The 24526-nt window shown below is 36.1% G+C and overlaps 1 protein-coding gene across 1 annotated transcript; it reads left to right on the top strand.

Annotated features, from left to right (window-relative positions):
* Positions 1 to 236: 236 nt before the first annotated feature.
* LOC129223432 (innexin inx2-like) lies at positions 237 to 10505 on the top strand. Its single transcript, XM_054858043.1, has 2 exons — positions 237 to 1701; positions 8997 to 10505. Exons 1-2 carry the CDS (start codon positions 1079 to 1081, stop codon positions 9487 to 9489), a joined length of 1116 nt encoding a protein of 371 aa, XP_054714018.1. The 5' UTR covers positions 237 to 1078; the 3' UTR covers positions 9490 to 10505.
* Positions 10506 to 24526: the final 14021 nt, after the last annotated feature.

Here is a 24526-nt window from a genome sequence, read left to right on the forward strand (position 1 = left end):
TCAATGACTAATCTGCGTATCATTCTTCAATTAAATCGTTTCCATGCTCTTCTCATCAGCAAACACCAATGTTAAACTTTCGCTGATACAAAAAAAAAAAAAAAAAAAAAAAAAATCGAACAAAAGAGTGACTGACAAGCCTCAACCAGGCATTCGAAATCATTGGTGGTCACGTTTTTTTCCTCCGACTGTCATTTCCTCCAGCAAACGAATCTCTCTCTCTCGCTCTCCTCCTCTCTGGCATTTAGTGCTCCTGAATATGATTTAGAGCCCAGTGGCAGAATGGAACAATGAAATAAAACTCTGTTGCATTGTTTCCCGCGGCATTTGTTGTGTCTACTCGAATCTTCTCTCTCCCTGGTGAAGTTCGGATCCTTGGCCAATTCTTGTGGCTTGTAGAGCCGTGAGAACCACTTTGTTTCGGTTTTGAGATGAATGTCAAATGAGACGCTGATTCAGCTCGAAGAAGAAGATGTCTGTTTCAGTTTCTGAGTTGCCTTCTTGAATGAGCAGCTGTGAAGATGCATTTTAAATATTATTTTCGGTAAACTTTTAATTACATGCATTTACAATAGCATCTTCTAAGAAAAACATAAACGAAAAAAAATCCAATACAATCATTCAACTGTGTGATTAGATTTAAATCTGCAAGACCAAGTAGTTTTCGTAAAACAATCTCGTCAAAGTCTAAATGTACTATTCTTTTCAGATTTTTTTGCTATGTTAGATCTCAAACAGCAATTTAGCCAAAACTAATGCATGTAAAGACTTCTGTTTCAAGTGTATTCTTGTTAAGCGATTTTAGCAGCTTATTCAGAAAGACCTTTCTTCGTTCGTGAAACTTCTTTCATGTGTGCGTAAGATATATGAGCTATTTAAGAGATAAGCAAAAGCGCATGAATCACAAGAAAAGTTCATAGCTGATAAGAGGCGTAAAAGGTTTACTGCTGTACCGCACTTTGCTTGAAAATTTACCATAGTTTTTTCGCTCAGTTCTCTCGTGGACCTAAACATCAAATTGATTATTTCCAAGTATATTCCTGAATTGTCTGAATTTTAAGAGCGGAAACTACCAAACATGTTTGACGTTTTTGAATCACTGAAAAGCATCACCAAAATCGATGGCGTCTGCATCGACAACAATATATTCCGGCTCCATTACAAATTCACCGTTCTGTGTCTCGTTGCCTTCAGCATCCTAGTCACCTGTCGACAGTACTTCGGCGACCCCATCGACTGCATACAGAACGACGACATCCCCGAGGACGTCCTGGAGACGTTCTGCTGGATCCACACCACCTTCACCCTCCCCGACGCCTGGAACAAACGCGTGGGTATCGATGTGCCCCATCCTGGTATTGATAAATACACTGAAGGAGAAACCCGAAAGTACCACTCCTACTACCAGTGGGTCTGTTTCGTGCTGTTCCTGCAAGCGATCTTCTTTTATGTCCCGCGGTATCTGTGGAAAACTTGGGAAGGAGGTAAAGTCAGGAATTTACTTCTGGGATTGAACTGTCCCATATTGAAGAAGGAGGACAAGGAGCAGGGTAAAGAGCTGCTTATTGGATACCTCAAGAACCACCTGTATAACCATTCCAATTATGTCCTTTGTTACACCATCTGCGAGGTCCTGAATCTCGTCAACGTCATCGGGCAGATATATCTCATTGATACCTTTCTTGGAGGAGAGTTTAGCAGGTAAGTCTTGTTTATTTTCCAATTTTTGAAAGTCATATATGGAGGGATCTGTGCATAAAGTAACTAGGCCCATTTTTTTCACACTGGCATGCATTTCGCGCCAAACTTCGGTTAAAAATTATCCATACTACAGAGACATATTTACTTAGCTCTTATTTTGGGTCTTAAAACGAGCCCTTCACTAAACTCAATATTGAAAAAGGAAATCTTCTGTAAAATGGATGATCGAAAAAGACCTTTCAGTCAAATCTTGATAGTAAAAGTGAACAGTGAACACCCTTTGTAAAAAATTCTAGAGCACAAAAAACGGATCCTTGATTGAAAAATATCGAACACAATAAAACGAACTCTTCAAAAAAATCTCGTTTCGAATATCGGGGGCTCAAAAATTAAATTAATAAATAAATGTATTTAAAACAATATAATCGCAGAAAACAGGCGATTTAAAGGAAAAAAAAATCGTTTGTAGAAAACGTGAAAAAAAATGCAGGGAAAAAAATTATTGCAGAAAAGTAGGAAAAACATAGAAAAAAGAAAAAGATCTCTCATGAAAAGTACTATTCCAAAAAACGGACATTTTAGAAAAAAAAAAGTAATCATAAAACAAATTCAAACCGTTTACTTGTTGTCACTTTCAAACCGAACTAATGATATCTGTATAGTTTTAATTTTATATTAATTCATTTATCGAATTTTTCACAAAGAAAACATATTATAAACTAATCAAAAAATTAAGAACTTCTCACGAACTGCTAGCACAAAACTAATCGTATTATCTTGAAAAATCAATTGAAATTCACAAAAAAGTAACCTTAGGATATATTTTCAAGAATGAACCCAGACCCTTAGTAAATCAATACTGCTGTTACTTAAGTCCTAATCTTGTATTAAAGATATTGGATACTTTCATGTATTATAGATTTAAAGAAAAAAAAAGTTCCTTCATTTCAAGGACTATAAATTCCTTGACGTCAGATAAAACTTATGCCTTGAACCCTCCATATATTATTGTTATTGTTTTATTTATTTACTTGCTGTTCTTTACTCCTTATTATGTCATGCCACCAGCACTGTTATTTCTATTACGTTTTTCAAATTATTTTGCGTATTATGGAATTAATCCGAGTAGGTAATATATTTGAAAAAAAATGTGGGTTTTTTCTATCATTGCTACAATGTCAACAGTTTTTCAAAAAAAAAAAAGCTTCACAATAAAAATATAGAATGATAAAAACACTAAGTACAATAAGATTTAAATTAAGTAAGCTACTTTTTTTTGCAAGTTTGTACTTTTTTCACGTTGTCGGCTTTCTTGGTAATAAAAAGTATTTCTGTTCGAAACCAAGTCATAGGATTTCTGGTAAGCTCCTTGTATTCTCTTGAAAAGTAATCGTTATTTCTGGTTACCTTTACCAATAAAGCATTAAAAATAAAATAAAAAAAAATACGTAAAATATTTTAATTGAATTGTTCAGTTTGAACTAGGACACAATTTTCAAAAGTTATAAAATTGCTTGAAATTCCCGTTAAAGAAAGCACAATTTCAAAAAATTGTAAACTATATCCAAAAATAAACAATATATCTATCTTATCTAAATGCAATGTTATAATTATAATACGCAAAGTGTAATTAAATGCGCCCCCCCCCCCCACGAACACATTAAATATATCGTACATCCAGGTTAATTCCGCCGGTAAGTGAAAATATTTGATTTTTTATTCTTTGGCGCATTGCAATGATAACAGGTTGGATTTTGAAACGAAATATAATTCAACTTAATAACTATGTACTGTTATTAAATTTAATGAACTTTAATTGCATATCAAATCAAAGTCCAACAAAGTAACACTGCAATAATGTTGTAAAAAAAGTTAAAGTTTTGCACTTATGGTGTGATGGAATTGGATGTGTGATACATGCAATGTAAAAATAAAGAAATAATGATAATTTTAATTTTAAGCACTATTTAATTGCAGAAAATAATAGCAAAATATATTGCGGATAAACTAATTTCGCTTTAAATTGTTGTTTAAATGCAAATTTCATCTAGATTTGATATTTTAATTTTAAAATTATACGTTTAAGAAAACCATTAAAAGACTGAAGTTAATTATGTATGTTCGCAAATAGAAAATTATATCCCCCTCGGGAACTGCATCACAATCAAGGGCTTCTCAGCTTCTAGTTTTGGGAAGGGTCATTACTTAAATGCAGACAGATAAAATATTGAAATGTCTTAGGGAACATTCCATACTCTACCCCCTCGAAAAAATGGCTGCTGCAGTATCCTCAGAAACTTTTCCCAGTAAAAAAAAAAGCTCAACAAACTGAATATGGTTTAATAGTTGGAAAAGTGTTCGTGCAAACAAAAACTTTCTTCTTTCTCTAACCCCACAACCTTCCTTTCTTCCTGTTAAAAATATCTTTACTGGACGTTTGATTTGACAATCGCTTCGGCCATGAAAGGTGATAGAAGAACCCACTTATGAAAAATTGCCGACGTTTTCTTAAGGTATTGCGACAGTCTGCTTTTTCTTTCTTTTCACCTGTAACAAGTCTACGTAAATAACATATTCTTAGTGTTCCAAAATTATACAATTTTTTATTGAATTTAGAATTAATAAAAGTGCAATTAGTCTGACTCATATGTCTTACCACGAACTAAAGGGTTAAGCATTTATATACGCGCATACAGACAGAGAGATCCGGACAGACTTTGAGATTTATCATTAGCAGAGATTATTATCTTTTTTTTTTTTTTTTTGAGATGCGCCGCCCTGCTATTATTATGGTTAGAGATATGTATATTTATAAGAAGAAAAAGAAACTAATTTTTCATACTCGTGTTAATGCTGTTTAAATATAAATTAGCCCAGAGGTTCCCAAACTTCAGAACTCCACTGACCCCCTCCGAAAAAATTACGAAATTCGTGGACCCCCTCCCCTTCTCCAGGCGCGCGCAGAAAAAAATGATTTGACGCAGTTAAATCTATTTTATTCTAATGTATTTTTCCTTTATTTTTTTATTTTTATTTATTTATTTATTTATTCATTGTTCTATACATTTTTCAGAGCTCTTGCCTGGTTTTCATCTCTAGCATTATTACTTTGAGTTGTGGTAGTAAAATTCTGTTTGAAATTCCATTAGGAATAAAAGTGTTATCAATAAATTTCTACAACAAGTTTACTTATTAAAAAGAACTTTTGAAGTTAGTGAACAAAACACTGTTAGCCTAGTTCAAGTGTGTTAATTTTTCATATAAGTTGCCTTTTTATGGTGCATTAGGATTTTAATTATTAACTACGGTTTGGGAAAACCTACCCTGGGAGCGTCGTAATGCTGCGATTAGGATCTGCGTAGCCTTCACAATGCTGCCTGCGTAAGTTTGTCTCAATTATAGTGAGCCACCGCCCTCGTCACCAATCCTCGGAAACTGCAAGCAGTTTTATTCATTGCAATCAATGCATTATTAATGCTTTAAATGTAATTATAATACTAAAAAAGCATGCTTAGCGTTTTCACAGAAAAAACATCAACTGATTCCACTTGCACCAGTGCTACAACCTTACTCATCGCTCTTGTTCATCAGTTCACCACATACTAACTACAGTAGACCCTCGTTTTACGCGGTTTCGATTATACGCGGTTTAAGATTTGGCAACTTTATTTTATTTTACGTGGAGAGTTTCGGTTTTACGCGGAGGCGGCAGTGAAAACAGATAAAATTTTCCCTCTTTCAAATTCCAATTTTCTAAAGATTGCAGATTACGCGTACTCAACTGCATTTTGGCGTGCTAATAATCGAGCTTGGGCCACTGGAGACATTTTATGCGATTGGTTCCAGAGCTCTTTCCATAAGTAAAGTTAAAGTAAACTCATACAGTTCAGAATTCACAAGAAGAAGAGCTTTTAGGAGTGACAAAGGCGGCCAAAACCAACGAGGATACCGACATCGATGACACACAACCAAAAACGTTCACGTTGAAAATTTTGAGCCATTCCTAGACAATAGAAATGAACTGTCTGATTTGTTGGTGAAGGAACAATTCTAAGAAATATGGCCAAAGATAATGCAGGATTGCACGCCAATACGTAACACCTTATTTGTCAGCATTCCGCTTGCATCAATCAATCTGGGGTCAGTCAATCTGGATGGGGCCGTAGTTGAGCTGAAGACGAAACACTTACGCTGAGAATATTTTGACACTGGTAGCTGAAATATTTTCTACTACAGTTAAAAGTCTGCATTCACGCACCTTGTAGCAATTGAGTGAAGGTTTTTACAAAAGTACTTGATTTTCGCACGAACCTAGTGGAGACACGTAAAATCTTGGATCGTTGCCCGGAAATAACCGGTGACGTTTCAGAATTTTCTTACAGCGTATCAAAAAACTCAAAACTTAGCATGATTCTGTTAATGTAGTAGAACTTCGTTTATCCGGCCGTATTTTATCCGAATTTCTTGTTTATCCGGATAAATTTTGTAGTGCCAAAAAAATTACATTCAGTTTAAAAATAATGCTAATTTGTTATACCATGAACGAAAGTATAAATACTCCAACTATTAGCTTTTAATAGCTCCTGCATAGGTCGTACAATAAATAATGGTAATCTAAAAAAAGGCGTTTTGTGGCGTCAGTGCGACACCACTGCAATTGAATTAATTTAAATGATATTAAAAGAAGGGAGCGTATCGTATTTAATTTTGTTACAAAGTATCGTTTTTTGCTGTAATAAAAGATAAGTCTGCTTATTTAAGAGCGTGTTTTGCTTATTTTCCCTACTACAAGGACTGTCCGGATTTTCGTTTATCCTGATTGCCTTATGCCCCACTTAGTCCGAATAAAAAGAGGTTGTACTCAACTTGTTTAAAAAGAAATTATCGCAATGAATTACACGTCAACATTTTAGGTTATCCTTGTACCAGGAAGATTAATATAATATAAAGTAAATAACTTAGCATTAGCTCAATATTACGAAACCCACTTGTACACGGTATTTCTTTATACGAATTATTTTGTAACAGTAAAAGAGAAGAACTACTAAAGCGGTTCTAGATAGAGAAGAAACGAGCTGATGTGTGCATCATATGACTTCCTTTTACTCCAATTTAATGTAATATTCATTATTGTCAGTTTTAATGTGATTCAATAGTTTACTCTCTAAATATCACCAACAGTGGTCAAATTGAAACCAAATTAAAAATAAAAAAAGAAAGAAAGAAAAAAAAAAGCGCCAAACTTGTCGCCAAGTTGGCGACAAAACTTGGTGATCAAAAGACTGGCGATATATCGCCAAGTGTCCACCAAATTATAACACCACTGGAGTTTACATCGAAATTGACAATGATTTCCCCCCGTCCAAAAAGGGGCAAAAGACCCCTTTAGAAACACCCAAATGCAACCAAAAGGAGAGGTATACAACTAGACCTTACTAGGAGTCTACGTACCAAATTTCAACTTTCTAGGACATTCCGTTCTTGAGTTATGCGACATACACACGAACATACGCACGTATGCACATACGCACGTACGCACGTACGCACATAAGCACATAAGCACATACGCACATACATACATACATACATACGTACATACAGACGTCACGAGAAAACTCGTTGTCATTAACTCGGGAATCGTCAAAATGGTTATTTCGCGTGTTTATACGTTCTTAGGCACTTATCCACGTGTGGTCGAGTCGGAAAAAAAAACATTCATTCGGGGGTGAGCAAAATGGAAATTAAGTTCGATTTTTGAGTGAAAATTTTTTCGCGAATACAATACTTCCTTTCATGTAAAAGGAAGTAAAAAAAGATAAGATGTTACGTGTGGCTCTGCTCAGGGCTAAGAGAACAAAAAAGTATAATTCAAAGATTACCTTATACCTTGTCTCTGGTAAAATCAACAAACGTGACTGACTCGTGTGTAGTTGTGAAAAAAGTAATTTATGTACCTATTGTCTTCCAAAAATGTCCCGTTTTTATTGACAAATAAGCGAAGAAAGTGACAGTGCGTATTAAATTTATAATATGTAAATTACATAAAAATAACGAAGGTTTACGTCCTCCATTTGCAAAAGAGATTTTTTAAGAAAATATGCTTATCGCTGTATATTTAGATCGTACACATCACTTGAATCAATTGTTTTTGAATGAAAACGCCTGAAAGAATAAAGAGTTATGAAAAATTATATCTTACAAGTAAATCAAAACGTCTGCTTAACAAAACTGTTTTTTAGGATTGTGGGGATATTTAATTTTACAGTTTGCTAGTTTTAAATCAGAGTCCGAGCTAAAACAAAAAAGTGATCTGCAGGCTTTTCGCTGAGTCCTAAAAATAAAACTAAAAGGGGTGGGAAAGGAGTGAATAGTTTTTTTTTTAAGTCACAAACGTTGAAAATAAATAACTTATAAAATGCTTTCTCAATCAGTAACTGTTTATTCTAACTTTTTTGTAAAAAAAAAAAAAAGTTTTCCCTTATCGTATAGAAATATGAACATATCCTAGATCCCAACTTGGCAATAATCACTGTTGGATAGGAAAAATGAAAATACTTGCTGTAGTTATTGTTTTCATCCAACTGAAAACGTTTGGTTTCGACCACAGCACTAAGTTTATTTATTTATTTATTTGTTTTGTTTTTAAAGTATTGCACACTACAGAGAAAATCCAACTGCATTGGCAAAAATAATGTAAAAATGACAATTAAAACAAATTATACATTAAAAATATTAAAGCATCTAGACCTAAAATTGTAAAATGACATGTTAAAAATACCTAAATCACGACAATTAATGTTAAAAAGTTTGCAAGATTTAAAAAGACAAAAATCATCAAAATTGTTTAATCTGGTAAAAATATTTTTTAAACATGAACAACTCCTAAGAGTCCTATTTGGGGGAACATGATGAATCGAATTAACAATATCAGAGCACATAATAAATAAGGAAAAGGTTGATTAATATTCTATGGCAAGTAATCTGAAAGTTTTGTTAAAGTTAATGATTTTGCCAAAACACTGGAATGTTGCAACCAATCAGAATTTACTCCCAAATTGCAATCTAAGGGAAAGATTATGGCTATTGTTGTACTACTTTTGGGAATGCAAAGTGTATTGCTAAATAAAATTTTAAGCTACTTGAAAAAATAAATTTCGTTAACTTAATCGTGAAAGGAAATATGAATTCATATTGTCATTGGCATGCTATATTATTTATGTGAATGCTCAAATATATATTTTTAATGACTCATTTCACTGTCATTATGAACTGAAAACGAAACATCTGTCATTTAGGTTTGGAACAGAAGTCCTGCACTTCACGGGACTAGACCAGGAATACAGGACGGATCCCATGGTCAGAGTATTCCCCAGAATGACCAAATGCACCTTCCATCGTTACGGCTCTTCTGGAGACGTCCAGAAACACGACGCTCTCTGCATCCTGCCTCTAAACATCCTGAACGAGAAGATCTACATCTTCCTCTGGTTCTGGTTCATCACACTGGCAGTGTTGTCCGCCATAGTGCTCGCTTATCGCATGTTGATCATCTTCTGGCCAGCCTCCAGGTTCCTGGCCCTCCGGTCCAGGTCCAGGATCGTCGACAAGAAGGATTTGCACGTGGTCCTCTCTCGCGCAAACCTCGGTGATTGGTTTCTCTTGCATCTGTTGTGCAAGAACTTGGAGCCGCTCAATTTCAGAGACCTTATCAAAGATTTTGCTGCGGAATTGAAAGAAGGTGAAAAGTTACTGGAGAAACGATCACTGGACAACTATAAGGCATTTTAAACTTGTGGATGAATCTATTGCGAAAATGTTAAATTGAAAGATATTGAAAAGATATGTTAGTCGATACATAAAATACTCCAAGTGCTTTGACTCCTTGTCAGCTTGAGTTTCTTTTTGAAAAATATTTATCATCGTCTTATAATATGCGATACGAGTTGGGAATCTAACGTCATAGATAAACTATCTGATTGTCTTTGAAATACTTGAATGATTCCTTTTCGTAAGAAGCCAGTTGGCAATTGAAATGAACTCACGATTACGACAGAAGATTCAGCACAGAGAAATTCTGATTCAATCAAAATAAAATTTTGCATCATGTTATTTCACATCAAAATTCAATTCAGTTTGATATTCTTTTATTTCTTCTGATATTTAATGAAAGAAAAACAGAAGAGCCAAGAATCGAAATGTAGTTATAATGTACGATATCCGTTTGAAACTTTACGTCATCGACAAACACATTTGATTAATATTGGAAAGATAATGTCGTCGCATTAAGCAAGTGAGAATTTTAAACCAACTTACGATTGCGACAGAAAACTACTAGCGAGAAATAACTTAGATTCAACCAACATTTGACTTTTCACGAAATGTTATTCAATATCAAAGCGCAACTAAGTTAGATTTTTTTTTCTTCTTTTGTTTCTGCTGATATTGACAATGGAAAAATAAAAGAGCCACGAATAGAAATGACTTTCCAAGAAATTTTCTACGTGAAGCTTGACAAAGTGCTCTTTCAGTGCAATTCATTCCTGGTGACATTTTGTGTTCAGTTTTGTGTGTGTGCAGAAGATCGTGGTTTGATGGATTACACCATTTGCAAACATGACTCTGAACCAGACATGCAATATGAACGTGATTTGTTTCTTTCAACCAAATAAAATGTCTTCAGCTATGCCATTTTTAAGGAAATGATTCAGATATTTAACCAGTATCTGAATTCTTTCAAAGGTCTTGAGTGCGTATTTTTCCTTTGTTTTCTCATTCTGTTGGTCATAACTAGATTGAAATGAATCTCTCCGGAAAATGAATAAGAATGTATTTTTCTTAATCAGCATATGATGCTTGTTACTATGCATTTTCACTAATCTGTTGATCATTTTTATTATGTTGGTAATGATGAAATTTTAAGGGGGTCCGGGACACATTTTGAAATTTTTTTTTATTATATACTTTAGAGTTTTGAAATTTTTTGCACTAATTCACCATTTATTTAATAAGCAAAATCATAACATAAATATGAAAAAAAGAATTTTTGTTTAAATTTAATTAGTTTTTTCTATAAAAAATGGGGTTGCTTTAAATTGCTATAACTCAAAATATTCTTAAACAATTTTCAATTTTTTTTTCAATGAATTACGCACAAATATCTAAGCTTTAATTTTTATTCGGCGATTTTAAAAATATTGATTCAATAAAAAATAAAAAATATTTGAAGAAAAATTTCGAAAAATTCAAAGATACTTTTTTTTTTAATCGTAATTTTTGCAGTAAACGTTTTTTTTTTTTTTTTCAAATTCGACGAATAAAATTTAAAGTAAACTGTTTGAAAAAGATATGCTCCAAGTTTCATTACTTTATCTTTATCGGTTCCTGACTTATAAGAGTTTGAATGCAAGAAATCGGGAAAAATTGCATCATGGAGAAAAACGCGTTTAAAGTTTTAAAGTTAAGTACACATTAGTTAGGTGCATGAAACAAAAATAATTATATCTTTCGTTCTATTTAAGATAGAAACAAGATTCAAACCTTCTCTTAAGCAGAAAAACACGGAGTAATATTTTACATGATAAAAAAAAAAATTGCAAAATTTGACGATTTTTGTGTCCCGGATCCCCTTTTAAGAGAGAATTGGGATGAGACATTGATTCGTTATTTCTCAATCGCTTCCAGCGTTCATAAACATTCTTTTCAAAGAAAAAAAACCGATATCTGAAAGTTTCTTATGTAAGGCAGCGATTCTCAACCGGTTATCCGACGCACTGGTACCGGTCCGCGGAAACGTTTGGCCAGTCCTCGGGGATTTTTATCTGTTCACTTCAAAAAACATTTCCTTACTCAGAAAAAAAAAGGATAAATAAGTAAAATTTCAGTTGCATTTTAAAAAAAATAGTAATGCTTAAGTGTACGCTATTTTTTTACTTTGGTTTCACTTTTACTTTACATAATATTCTAATTTTTCTCAAAGGTTTATTCAATTAGTTTTACCAATCACAGTAATTGCTTTTCTTTGTACAAAAGGATTATCACAAGCAAATCACGATAAAAAAAATCTCTAAAAGTTAATTTAAGCAACAGTTCTTGAATGCCGAGTAAAAGAGTTTTGAGAAAAAATGCGAAGGAAAAAAAAAACCCTCACCGGTCCTCTTTTTTTTTTTTTTTTTTTCAGAAATTTTCACCGGTCCATGGACCTAAAAAGGTCGAGAAATGCTTCACTAAGAGAATTCACTGTATTTCTAACTTCAAGCACCATTACCAGATTGATAATACTACTGACTCAATTTATCAATTGTATTCCATACAATCATGCATCATAACTAGGTAATACAGAATTTTCATCTGTCCGTCTGGCATCATGTTAATAATTGGCAATAGATTGTAGGGAGTAGGAGAGATAGGGGCTTGCATGAGAGGAGGTAAGCATGCGAATCTGCGATAATTTTCCTGTTTCAGATTTTTCCTGTTCATTTTCCAGTTTTTCCTGTTCCTGTCCTGGTCAGAGTCACTTGTCATATGGCCATGTAGATGCCACGCTTCTGTGGATGTGCTTTCTGTGAGATCTATTGCACCGTATGAGTTGTGAGGGAAAACATTAGTACTTGCAAAGAACCGGCTTTTGTTTAATCTAAATGAAGTCTTAATGCCTACGAATTTGTCCTTTTCAAGTAAAGGAATGATCTGTTAAACCAATACCTGAATACATGAAATACACCGCCAGCTCAGTCAATTCTAGCCGAGGACTGCAGTTTCGTGCTTATTAGCACTCATCAGCCCGGCATAGGAGTGACTGAGCTGGAGGTGAAAAACCTCTTAAGGAAGCCAAGAGTGGCAAACAAACTGGAAGCTAATACAGAATTAGCACTGACCAGACGAGTAACCGAAACAACGGTTCGGTTCAGCTCGAAAATTGAAGGCAAGACAGGTATATTCAGTAAGTTACCGCCCTATAGCCAGGGCTAAGGCAGAAATACATGAAATACACTTCTTCAATTTTCGAGTTGAACGAAACCATTGTTTCGGTCACTCGTCTGGTCAGTGCTAATTCTGTATTAGCTACCAGTTTGGCACTCTTGGCTTTCTTAAGAGGTTTTTCACCTCCAGCTCAGTCTCTCCTATGCCGTTCTGATGAGTGCTAATAAGCACGAAACTGCAGTCCTCGGCTGGAATTGACTGAGCTGGCGGTGTATTTCATGTATTTCTGCCTTAGCCCTGGCTATAGGGCGGTAATTTACTGAACAATACCTGAGTGTTTTTTAGTTTTATTCTGTTTTTAAATATCATAACTAGATAGGCATGCAAACATGCGTCATAACCTGGTTAGTAAGTTTTTAAAGAAATAAAGAAATTCATCAGTTTTTACTCTAATTAACCGATGATGAATATGCTATTTAAAAGAAAAGATTCCGATATCTAACTTATATATCAATTTTCTACAAAGTCTTGTGCCTTTAACCAAAAAATCTCTGCAATACTTCCTTTTAGAACAGCTTTAACCGTATGATTACATTCTGTTGGAACTCGTATAGTTGTACCAACGATATGTGGCGGGTGAACTGGAAGTGAAAACATAACACTTCATTTTGATAGTAGGATCAGCGGGAAAGCGCTAACTGTATAAATTTTTTTACTGCATGCGTGTTCTCGCTGATTCTACATATTACAAAATGTAGTGGTCCGTTTCCGCTTCCAGTTCATCCACTATCCTTCAAGTGATGGGTCAAATGTGATCAAGCTACATCGCACGTTTGCTGCATTTACCAAAGACACTGTTATCGCTCCATCCAATCCTATTCACTTTATTTTGAGGGAATCAGCGCCTGGTTGGTAACGAAAGCGGTTTTCTCTGTTCACTTCGTAGGTCTGAGAAAGAGATTTTAGTCACTGATTAAATCGGAGTGAAGTGAATTAGACTGGGTAGAAGAGTTCCAAAATGTATAAGTTAAAAATTGATTTACGAAGAAACCCCACGATCAAGGAAGTTTGAAAAAAAATTCCAAATTGGTAGCATTTGAAAGAGCATTGGAAAACATGTTTATTGCACTGAAATTACGTGCCCTCGTGACCCCGTTATCAAAATATGATGTCTTAAAAATTTCCGAAATTTTTAGTAATGTCGCCAAACTTAGCGAGTTTCTTTGATAATGGAAGGTTAGGCGCGAATTCAACATCTGCATCTGATAAGACATCTCACTCCCATATTTGGTCACCACCAAAGCGCGTGAGAATTTTTTTACATAATTGCCTTTCTCGGGGTAGACTACCAAGGGGCTGGGGGTCGTGGCACGGACTGGCATTGAAATTTCTAGGGGTTTGTTTTCCGGGGTATTTCTGGCAACGGTTGTAGTATGATAAACAAGAACTTCACCACCCGAAATATTTGTTTTATTTTATTGTAAAAACAATGCAAATATAATGTAAATTAATTTTAAATAATCTTTTCTTTTAGCAAATCCCCTAAACCCCAAGGTGAGTTCCTCCAAAAGGTCCAGTAACAGACAATCATAAGTTTGGATTTAAATAATAAGAATGTTAGGCGGATAAAACTGATGTTGCTGTGACCCATGAATATGGTGCAACCGCAGGGGTGGATTCAGGGGAGGGTCAAAGGGTCAACTGACCCCCCTGTGGCAAGGAGTTTATTATGATTACTATTACTTCAATTTTTTAGATCCGAAAATGTAGTGGAATTAAGGTTTTTTTCTTTTTACTTGGTTCTATTACGTATATATATTTTTTTTAGCGCATCGAAACTCAAAGGATTGACTGGGTTCATTTACTGAGCTAATGCTATTTTGAGTTTTGTTCCTTTCCAAAATAACAATCATTTCTAATGAGTTAAACATTTTTTTTTTTTTTTTCAGAGCACCCTTCCACTTCAAACCACATGTGTGTATTGTTTATGCTTTTCCAACTACTTTATAGACTGTAATATAATAACGGTAACGTGATCACTAACTTAAACGTGCTTAACGTAAACGGGCTTTCGGCTAACTTACGGTAACGTGCCGAAAGTAATATGACTTTTGATGAAAATTTGAAAGAACATGATCCATGGCGCAGACTGCGTCATTGGAAAAATTAGAGGAGAAGACACAATTAGAAATGGTTTTGATCTCATTTGCGGGGGGTGGGCCAGTGCTCCATCACCTTAGGGGGGGGGGGTGGCTTAATTGATACTTTTTACGTCAGAGCTATAGCGCTGACCATTGAGACTTAACCCCCCTTACAAAAATTTCTGGATCCGCCCCTGTGCAACCGTCTAGTGTTATCAGAGTGAATTTTATGAGCCAGTTGCTATTTATACAAGACAGTGGTGGAAGGTTATGAACAGCTACCACTGCACCGTTTCCACCTCTTGTGTAAAGATGACAAGAGAATGCATGTTCTTTTAGAGACGTTTAATGCGATGAATATTTACATCTATATTACAAATTACAGATTATTTAATGTTACAAAGATATTTTGAACTATGAGAGTCATCTTCTGTGACTTCCCAGCTCTCCGCTCTACGAGTGTCTCCCCCTTTGACTTATTTACTTTCTCTTATATACGGAGATTCGTTTGGCGGGGAATGCACCCCTGTTTACAACAGTCAGACGATGTTGACAAGGTGGTTGAAAAATGTTCCCTATAGTGTCACAGACATCATATTACACCAAACGGAGAAAGTTTATGTGCACAACAAATGTCCAGCTTCGGATAGAATTCAGCTATTCTGAAGATCTAATTTCGAACATTTCTCAGAAAAGGGGAGCAAAAACCGTATTTACGTGTGCTCTTATACTTATCCAGCTCCCATACTGGTGACAGATATAAAACACCCGCGTAACATGTTTTTCTCACGATGAGTGTGGTCTGGGAAAGAATTTCTAGACCGACCCCACACATTGAATGAAAATAGCAAACAAGTGGAGGAATCGCATCGGTATACCACGAGATCTGCCCAGTAGCGGATTTTAGGGGGGGGGGGCAGCTGGACCTGGGCTCCTCCCAAAGAGATAAATTAATTTACTATTTCATTTATTATTTCTTAATTAACTTCTCTAAAACATAAAGAATATTTTTTTAAGAACTTAAAAAGCATATAAACACAAAGCAGATTTGAATAAAAGTATATTAGTTTGTTAAAAAAATAATACTGCAATACTGGAGTCTATGGTCAGAGTGACAAAAGTCACTGGTTTCGAATAAAATGGAGCGTAATATCGCGATTGCTTTAGACATGTTAATTATTATTCATGGTATCATGTTTAAAAAAATGTGTAAAGGTACCTAGAAGAGGCATTTCGATCCAGAAAGTTTTTTTTTTTTTTTTGAGAAATACTAATACATTTCTTTTTCAGCTCATAAAAAATGCAAAATGAAAGAAATCACATGGTAGTTTCTTAGGAGAACCATAATATTAATGGAAATGACGTGTACAATGAAATATCACTCCGTTCCGAAATATTTCGGTCGTTCAGAGGGGTGGCCGCTTTGAAGAGTTTTCGTTACAGTTGCATTATAATTTCTATTACACATAATATAAGCAAATCTGATACATAAAATGAAGTTTCAGATCTTTCTAAAAGAGAAATAGCATATTATTTAATTTGCTCACATATTTCGAAAAATTATACAATTTGGGACTTAAGATTGAACTCTGATCCAACAGTTGTTATCAAATTCGTTTTGCAACTCAAAATGTAGCTCTAAGGAATCTATTTGTCATTGCATCTGAAGTTGCGATGATTTTATCTTATTACCTCCAGAGCCACTTCAGTTGAAAGTTAAGTTTGTTGATGATTACACTACGTATAAGTCAATTTTTCGTCAAAAGCTGGAATAATAATAATGATGAATAATAATTAAAAAAAACCTGGACCATAACTGAGAACGGAAAATATTGGACAAGTTTTACTTTCACTTTCAAAAGTTTTGACCACATTAGTTTAATTTCATGGTAAATGTAGAAATTTTGATGCATTTTTTTCCCTCAATAGAGGGTACCTGCTTCTATTTCAGAGTAAATTCTTAACGAATTTCTAAAAAATACACCACAATATTCTCAATCTCAAGTCTGAACAATAATAATAACAAGAAACAAATACATTTAATAGAAAGTTTGAAAACAACCAAACTGTAGTGTCGCCATCTGTACAGCATCGGAGAAACTAAACGACGCGATTATTTTCGAAAACCGAAGTTTCTTTGGAAAATACTTACTTAAATCCTTAAATCCAGTTTTTTTTATGTTATTTTAACTAATTATTAAAAACTAATTACTTATTTGATATCAATCGTTTCCTACATGTATCAGTTTTTTTCATTCGCTTCATGAGTTTTCATCTTTCAATCGTAGAATTACAACATGAAGGTGAACTCCCACCGTCCCACCGCCCTTCGTTCTTCCGTAGTTATATTAAGTTTAACTTAAATCACGATCATCAAAACAAAAGTTTCATTTATTTATTTGTTTACTTGTTTTTTGCTGAAAAGTGCTGGTTTTTTAAAACAATCGAAATATTTACAGCTAAAATGTAAGAACTATTCGAATTTTATCAAGACGCGAATTTCTGTAAAAAAGGTATCATCCCAACAGATGTTAATGAAAAAAACTTTGGGATGTTAAATAACTTGAGAAAATAAATACAACTAGAGCTTTATTTTTAAGGAATTATTTACTTAGAAAAACATACTTGTAGCATGTTTTCTATTTTCAAGTTTTATAAAAAGAAAAAAAAAATAACTTCTAACTATTTCCGTGCAGATAATGTAATAAAATTAAAAGTTTGTTTTAAGATAGATTGTTAGATCTAAGACTATTAGCTCAATTTTTATAAAATCAATCGAGTTTACTGTACCTTCGAATGTCTCGAAACTCTTCGTTCCATGAAATAGGGAAAAACTATGAGTAAGGTTCCAAAAAAAAAAAAAAAAAAAAGTACAAAAGAAAACATTTGTTAGCTTAGTATTGGAGGGTCAAACTCACGATTAATTGACGGGTCATTCTTCGATTACAAGTTCTAAATCCTTTAAACGTTTAACATTTATCACGTCCATCCGCCCATTTAGTAATATATTCAAGAGGACTTAGATTATATTACTAAGTGGGCAGATAGGTGGGGTATGTTTTGTAGTAAGTTACCGCCCTAAAGCCAGGGCTAATGCAGAAATACTTAAAATACACCACCTGCTCAGTTATTCCATCCGAGGACTGCAGTTTCGTGCTTTTTAGCACTCATCAGCCCGGAATAGGAATCACATGAGCTGGTGGCGAAAATCCTCTTAAGGGAGCCAAGAGAGCCAAACAAACTGGTAGGTAATGTAGAATTAGCACACCAGACATTAGCTACCAGTTTGTTTGGCTCTCTTGGCTCCCTTAAGAGGATTTTCGCCACCAGCTCATGTGATTCCTATTCCGGGCTGATGAGTGCTAAAAAGCACGAAACTGCAGTCCTCGGATGGAATAACTGAGCAGGTGGTGTATTTTAAGGTGGGGTATGGCAGTTAATATAGGGAAATGTCGAGTGCTACACTTAGGTCATAGAAATAAGCGCACGAGTTATCAGTTACAGGGTTCAATCATCAGTCAGGCAGAAAATGTTATGGATCTGGGTATCCCATTAAATCAGGACTTCAAGTTTAGTCAACAGTGCAGCATTGTAAGAAACAAAGCCAACAAAATGCTTGGGTTTATCTATAGAGCAATTTTAAATAAATCGAAGAAGGTTCTTCTGCCTTTATATAAGAGTTTAATAGGACCCCATTTGGAGTATCCTGTACTGTTTTGGTCGCCTTATCTGAGGAAAGATATTTGTGTATTGGAAAGGGTTCAAGGAAGGGTAACTAGACTAGTAAGGGGATTTGCAGATTTAGATTATGATACCAGACTTAAGAGGTTTAATATGTATAGCCTGGAGCAAAGGAGGATCAGAGGGGACATGATCCAGTTGTTTAAATTTATCAAAATGAATGATGTTAACGGATTACATTTTTGCATCGAAAGCAGGACGAGGGGTCATTGTTTTAAGCTATTCAAATCTCAGGCTAACCTGGAAATAAGGAAAAACTACTACTTCAGTAGGGTCGTGGGCACTTGGAACAGCTTACCGGAAGAGGTGGTAATGAGCAAGGAGATGGATAGCTTTAAGAGGGCCATTGATTTTCATTGGGGACTAATAAATTGACTAGGACCAGCCTAGCTGGGCCAAGAGCCTGTTGCTGGTCGTCACATTTGTGTTTGTATTTGTATAACATTTAATTGTGTTAATGAAATGTAAAAATTTTTTGTTTCATTCTTATTAGTTACTTATTTTTTGGAAGCGGTTTAAAAGCAAAACAATGTATTTCTTTTTGAGCAAATGAATGAAATTTCAAATTCTGTTGTTAAAAACTAGTACTTGTGGAAAATACTGCGCAAAAGTTGTTCTTATTTTGTTTTAAATATTACTTATGAAATTTGGAAAATTCTAAATGAGGGTCATGTTTGCTATAATTTAGTTTGCTATTTTTTTAATTCACAGTTAATAAACGTTCTTGTTTGTTGAAACACTGCACTGGAAAGTTAGAAACTTGCCCTATTTAAGGATATTGATGTCATTTTCTAATGGTATGTGACAAAGATAGAGAGAGAGAGAGAAAAAAAAAAGAGAGTGAGAAGTGAGGAGAGCCAGAAAGCATGCATGCAGTCTGGTATTTTTTGACTTTTTTGAAAATTTGATCATCCAATTTCAAATATATAGGCAAAATAAATGTATTATGTTATAATCTGAGGTGATATACCGAAGTTTCGGCTCTGTTGGAAGCCGATATCACGTGGTATTATTATGAACTACACACAAAAAAAAAAAAAAAAAAAAAAAAGAAAGAAAAATTAATTTGAATTTTGACATCTTGAATTCATATTATGTTTCTCGCAATCACGAGTGTGTGTATGTAGGCGTGTGTGTTTGTGTGTGTGGGGTATGTTTTTTGTTTGTGGGGGTATGTGTATTTGTGTGTAGGCATGTGTGTTTGTGTCTGTGTGCTGGCATAAGTGTGTGGGTAGTTGTGTGTATGAATGTGTGTGTGTGGGGGGGGTATGTGTATGTGTGTGTAGGCATATGTGTTTGTATCTGTGTGCAGACATGAATGTGTGGGTAGTTGTGTGTGTGTATGTGTTTGTGTGTGTGTATGTGTTTGTGTATGCGTGTGTAGGTGTATGTGTGTGTATGTGTTTGTGTGTGTACGTGTGTGCGCGTGTGTGCACGTGTGCCTGTGCTCGTGTGTGTCTAGTTGTGTACGTATGCGCGTGTGTGTAGGACATGGATGCAACCTGGAGACGGTTTTTGCTATAGGAGTAGCAACGTGAGGAGCCGGTCGACGGTGATAGTGCGGAGGGTGGCGGTGGGAAAATAAAATGATAGCAGCGCCAAAAACAGTCAAATGAAAGCAATAAGCAATCGTGATTGCTCCAAAAAAAAAAAAAAAAAAAACATGATACCGTGCAGTGAGAGTTAACAACTTGTAATACAAGCTAGGGATCAAAATGTGTGTTATGATTTTCAAGAATTTCTTCAAGCAAATTTTCAGACAATTATATGTATACTGTAGTAGTATACATATCTGGTATGTATGTGCATACTAGATATGTATACTACTGTGTGTGTACATTTGTATACTGTAGTAGTATACATATCTAGCATGTATGTGCATACGAGATATGTATACTACTGTATGTGTACATGTGTATACTGTAGTAGTATACATATCTAGTATGTGTCTGTCTAGTATGTATGTCCCATACATAATAGAAGTATGTATGGGAATTGAACGTCGATATTAATCATAATATACACCAAAGGAATTATATTCTGTTTTGCTGTGTTCGTTTTTAACTGACTATGTTTTGTTAATCAGTTTAAAGATTTATTTTCCAAGACGGTAGTTTTGGTACTTTTGAAATACCAGGCATGCATCAGTCTCCGAAGCTACTCTGTTCTTTCAGCTGTCCTGATGTGATTTTCTCTACTATGTCTAAAACAACAAATGTTTTCCTAGTCATACAAAATCAACCGCTCACAAAGCGGGAGCCAAATAGAGATCAGGGGCGCCCCGAACTCAAATTTTTGGGTGGGCAAAAATCCTCAATTTGCCAAATGGAGCTCCAAATTTCCCCGAATGATGATAATTTTGCGGAATGGAACTCCAAATTTCGAGGAATCGTGATAATGTTTCCGAATGGAACTCCAAATTTTTCCGAATTATGATAACGCAGCGGAATTGTCAGACAAAATGTGCCGGATAAAGAAGTTTTTGGCAGGTCACAGTAACTAGTAACCTCCCATCGGGGCGCCCTTAAGGAAAGCTGGATCTTCTTCTGCGTGGAGTTGAAGGGTCCACTGAGGGATAATCTGAAATACAAAGAACCAGAAGCTCCATAACAACGGGAGAAACGAAGCATTCAAAGCTTTTCAATGGTTTAAACCACCTATTGTATAATACCCAACTATTTCATACTACCCTCTATTTACCATTTTTTTTAAATATATTTTTTCTCAGCAACAATATTGTTACAAATCCTGTAAATAGTAATTATTGTAGTAACGTAACCTGTAAATAATTTCCCGTAATGAATATACAACCCCTTTTCATATGGCTAAAGTATACAACCCCCTATTCTTTTTATTTTCATTGATAAAATTTGATAACGGTCTACGCATTTCTCGAAGCAGAAAGAATGTTGTGGAAAATTCTTGGATGTTTATAAAAGCCGTTAGCGATGGATAAACGGAGAGTTTCGATTGAGGATTTCGAACTGAGAGTGTGTATTTTGCTCTGTTTATAGCGAGGCATTTCGCTGTGTTGTTTTCGTATTTGGAAGTAAATACGTGTTGTAAACGTTGAGTTTACGGTGTTGTGTGATAATTGCTTAATTGCTGATGAATAATTTAGCAGTTGTTGACGATCTTTCCTGTACATAGTGTAAATAAATTTCCTGTGTTTTTATCAAGAACTGTGTTTTCATTTCAAGAAAGTGGAAGTCGCACCGAATCCGTTACAATTTGGCGCCCAACGTGGGGCTTCTTCTGGACTTTCTTGGAGTAAGTGTGACTTTGGACATTTTTTCATAAAGACTGTTTGAATTTATAGACTTTGTTTTTATGGTGATTACTCGCGCAATGGATAACCAATTAAAACAACTTCTGGAAGCAATTAATGCTGCGAAAAGTGACTTGGCTGAAAGTATGGCGGCTAATCAAGAACAATTAAAAAGTGATTTGACTGCAAGTTTTACTGCAAATCAAGAACAATTAAAAAATGATATGGCGGCTAATCAAGAACAATTAAAAAGTGATTTGACTGTAAGTTTTACTGCAAATCAAGAACAATTAAAAAATGACATTGCGGCTAATCAAGAACAATTGAAAAGTGATTTAATGGTACTGAAAAATGATTTAGCTTCTAACCAAGAGGAAATTAAAAACGACCTTACTTCGGTAAAGACTGTGATGGAAAACAAATTTAATGAGATAGAGCATCGAGTTGATGCTTTTGATGAAAAATTTGAAACAGTAGAAAACCGTATCGCAACAGTTGAAAATCATGTGGATGAGAAAATTAAAAACATGGAAAGGAGATTGGCGATCGCGGAAAGCAGCTCTGTACAGTTTGGCGCTCCCACATCGGTTGCTCGACCGTCCATTAAACTTGCCACATTTGATGGGAAAACTTCGTGGCAGGTTTATAAAACTCAATTCATGATAGTGGCGGAAGCGAACGGATGGGACTCTGCTACCAAGGCCTGCCATCTTGCAGCATCCCTGAGAGGTGACGCAGCGGACATTCTTCAGACCCTTCCGGACAGCCAGCGCCTGGATTTCGTCGCCCTCACAGCTGCGTTGGAGCTTCGCTTCGGTGAGAAGTGCCAGAAAGATTTCAGCCGACTCCAGTTGAAGTCCCGTTTCCAGAAAACTGGGGAAACCCTGCAAGAGCTTGCGGCGGACACCGAGAGACTGTCTCATCTTGCTTTTTACGACTGCCCTGCGGATGTTCGAGACAACCTGGCACTCAACTACTACATCGACGGGGTTCGAGATCCGGAAATCCAGAAAGCTCTACGGATGGCGGATGTCAAAGACCTGAATTCTGCCGTTGTGTATGCGATGAGATACGAGCCGCCCGAGAAGCAACCCGTGTGGATCGCATCTAATCCGGACTCAGGAAGCTGATGAGTCTGATTCCAGGTCGTCCCCACCTCGCTGAACTTGAGAGACAACTCGGTGACTTGACAAGACATTTGAGCAGCATAACAGCCCAAAAGAAACAAGAGCAGAAGTGCTGGAAATGCGGGTAGTGAAGGACACCTGCGAAGGAGTTGTCCGCTCGCCAAGCTACGCGAGGGAAGGAAATCACCACCACTAGAGCTCTGCAGATTTCCTCTTCTAGTAGTGGGCAGTGATGGACTTTTCATTTACGCACATGTAAATGGGAACCCCTGCAGACTGATTGTCGACACTGGAGCCAATGTGACAATCATTAGGACAGCTGTGGCTCGTGAATTTGGATTGAAACTGCTGTGGACATCGCCACGCGTAAGTCTCCAGACTGTGACAGTGACAAGATCGAGATTGACGGTAAAGTGGGCTTGGAAATAGCGTTTGGGAATGCCACCTACCATCATACGGCATTCGTCGCTAATATCACGGACCCCTTCATTCTCGGATTGGACTTTTTGAAGAAATATGACTTCACTCTCGACTTCAAGACTAATGAGCTGCACTCGATGAGAGAGGACATAGCCGTTTTCCCTGCAGAAAGTGATGTAAAATCCGCTCATCAAATAATAGCCCAAACAGATTTATCGATTCCCTCAAGGTCAGAATCATTAATACCTGGCCTCCCTTGAAGAAAGCAATAGTTTTTGATTTGGACTCATTGAATACCCTAACCTAAGCAATAGCCTAAAAGGAGTACTGGTAGCATCTACGCTTGTGGACCTTTCTAAGGATGTAATTCCTGTGAGAGTCGCCAACGTGAGTGAAAGGCCAAGGAATATCCGAAAAGGTGAAGTGTTGGCAACTTGTACTCCAGTAAACTGCATCATTAGAAGAATCAATTCCCCTGACACTGTGTCTTCTGAGTCCTTGACGTCGAAGTTAATTGGGAGTGCACCATTAACGAAAGACCAAAGAACTGCTGCGGAACAATTGGTGGATGACTTCAAGCATCTGTTTTCATCTACATCGGAGGATGTTGGCCGTACGAATTTAACGCAGCATAGGATTTACACTGGAGAACACCCCCCTATTAAACAGCATCCAAGACGACTACCGTTCGCCAAGAAGGAAGAGGTTGAGACCCTCCTGAAAGAGATGAAGGAGAATGATGTAATCGAACCCTCATCCAGTCCTTGGGCCTCTCCCATCGTCTTGGTCCGAAGAAAGATGGCTCCACCAGATTTTGTGTCGATTACCGACGACTGAAGGAAATCACCAAGAAAGACAGTTACCCTCTTCCACGGATAGACGACACCTTAAGACACTCTTTCCGGATACAAGTGGTTTTGCTGGACTTGAAGAGCGGCTACTGGCAGGTTGAGATACACCCTGATGACCGAGAGAAGGACAGCGTTTACAACTGGACAAGGCTTATGGCAGTTCAAAGTGATGCCCTTCGGCCTCTGCAATGCACCAGCTACGTTCGAGCGTCTTATGGAGACAGTGTTAAGAGGACTTTCCTACGAATCCTGTCTGGTCTACTTAAGCGATATCATCATCGTGGGACGCAGTTTCGAAGAACATCTGGCAAATCTTAGGAAGGTGCTGCAGAAGCTTAAAGAAGCCAATTTGAAGTT

Source organism: Uloborus diversus, chromosome 5 (assembly GCF_026930045.1).
Source record: "Uloborus diversus isolate 005 chromosome 5, Udiv.v.3.1, whole genome shotgun sequence".
Classification (NCBI taxonomy): Eukaryota; Metazoa; Arthropoda; class Arachnida; order Araneae; family Uloboridae; genus Uloborus; species Uloborus diversus.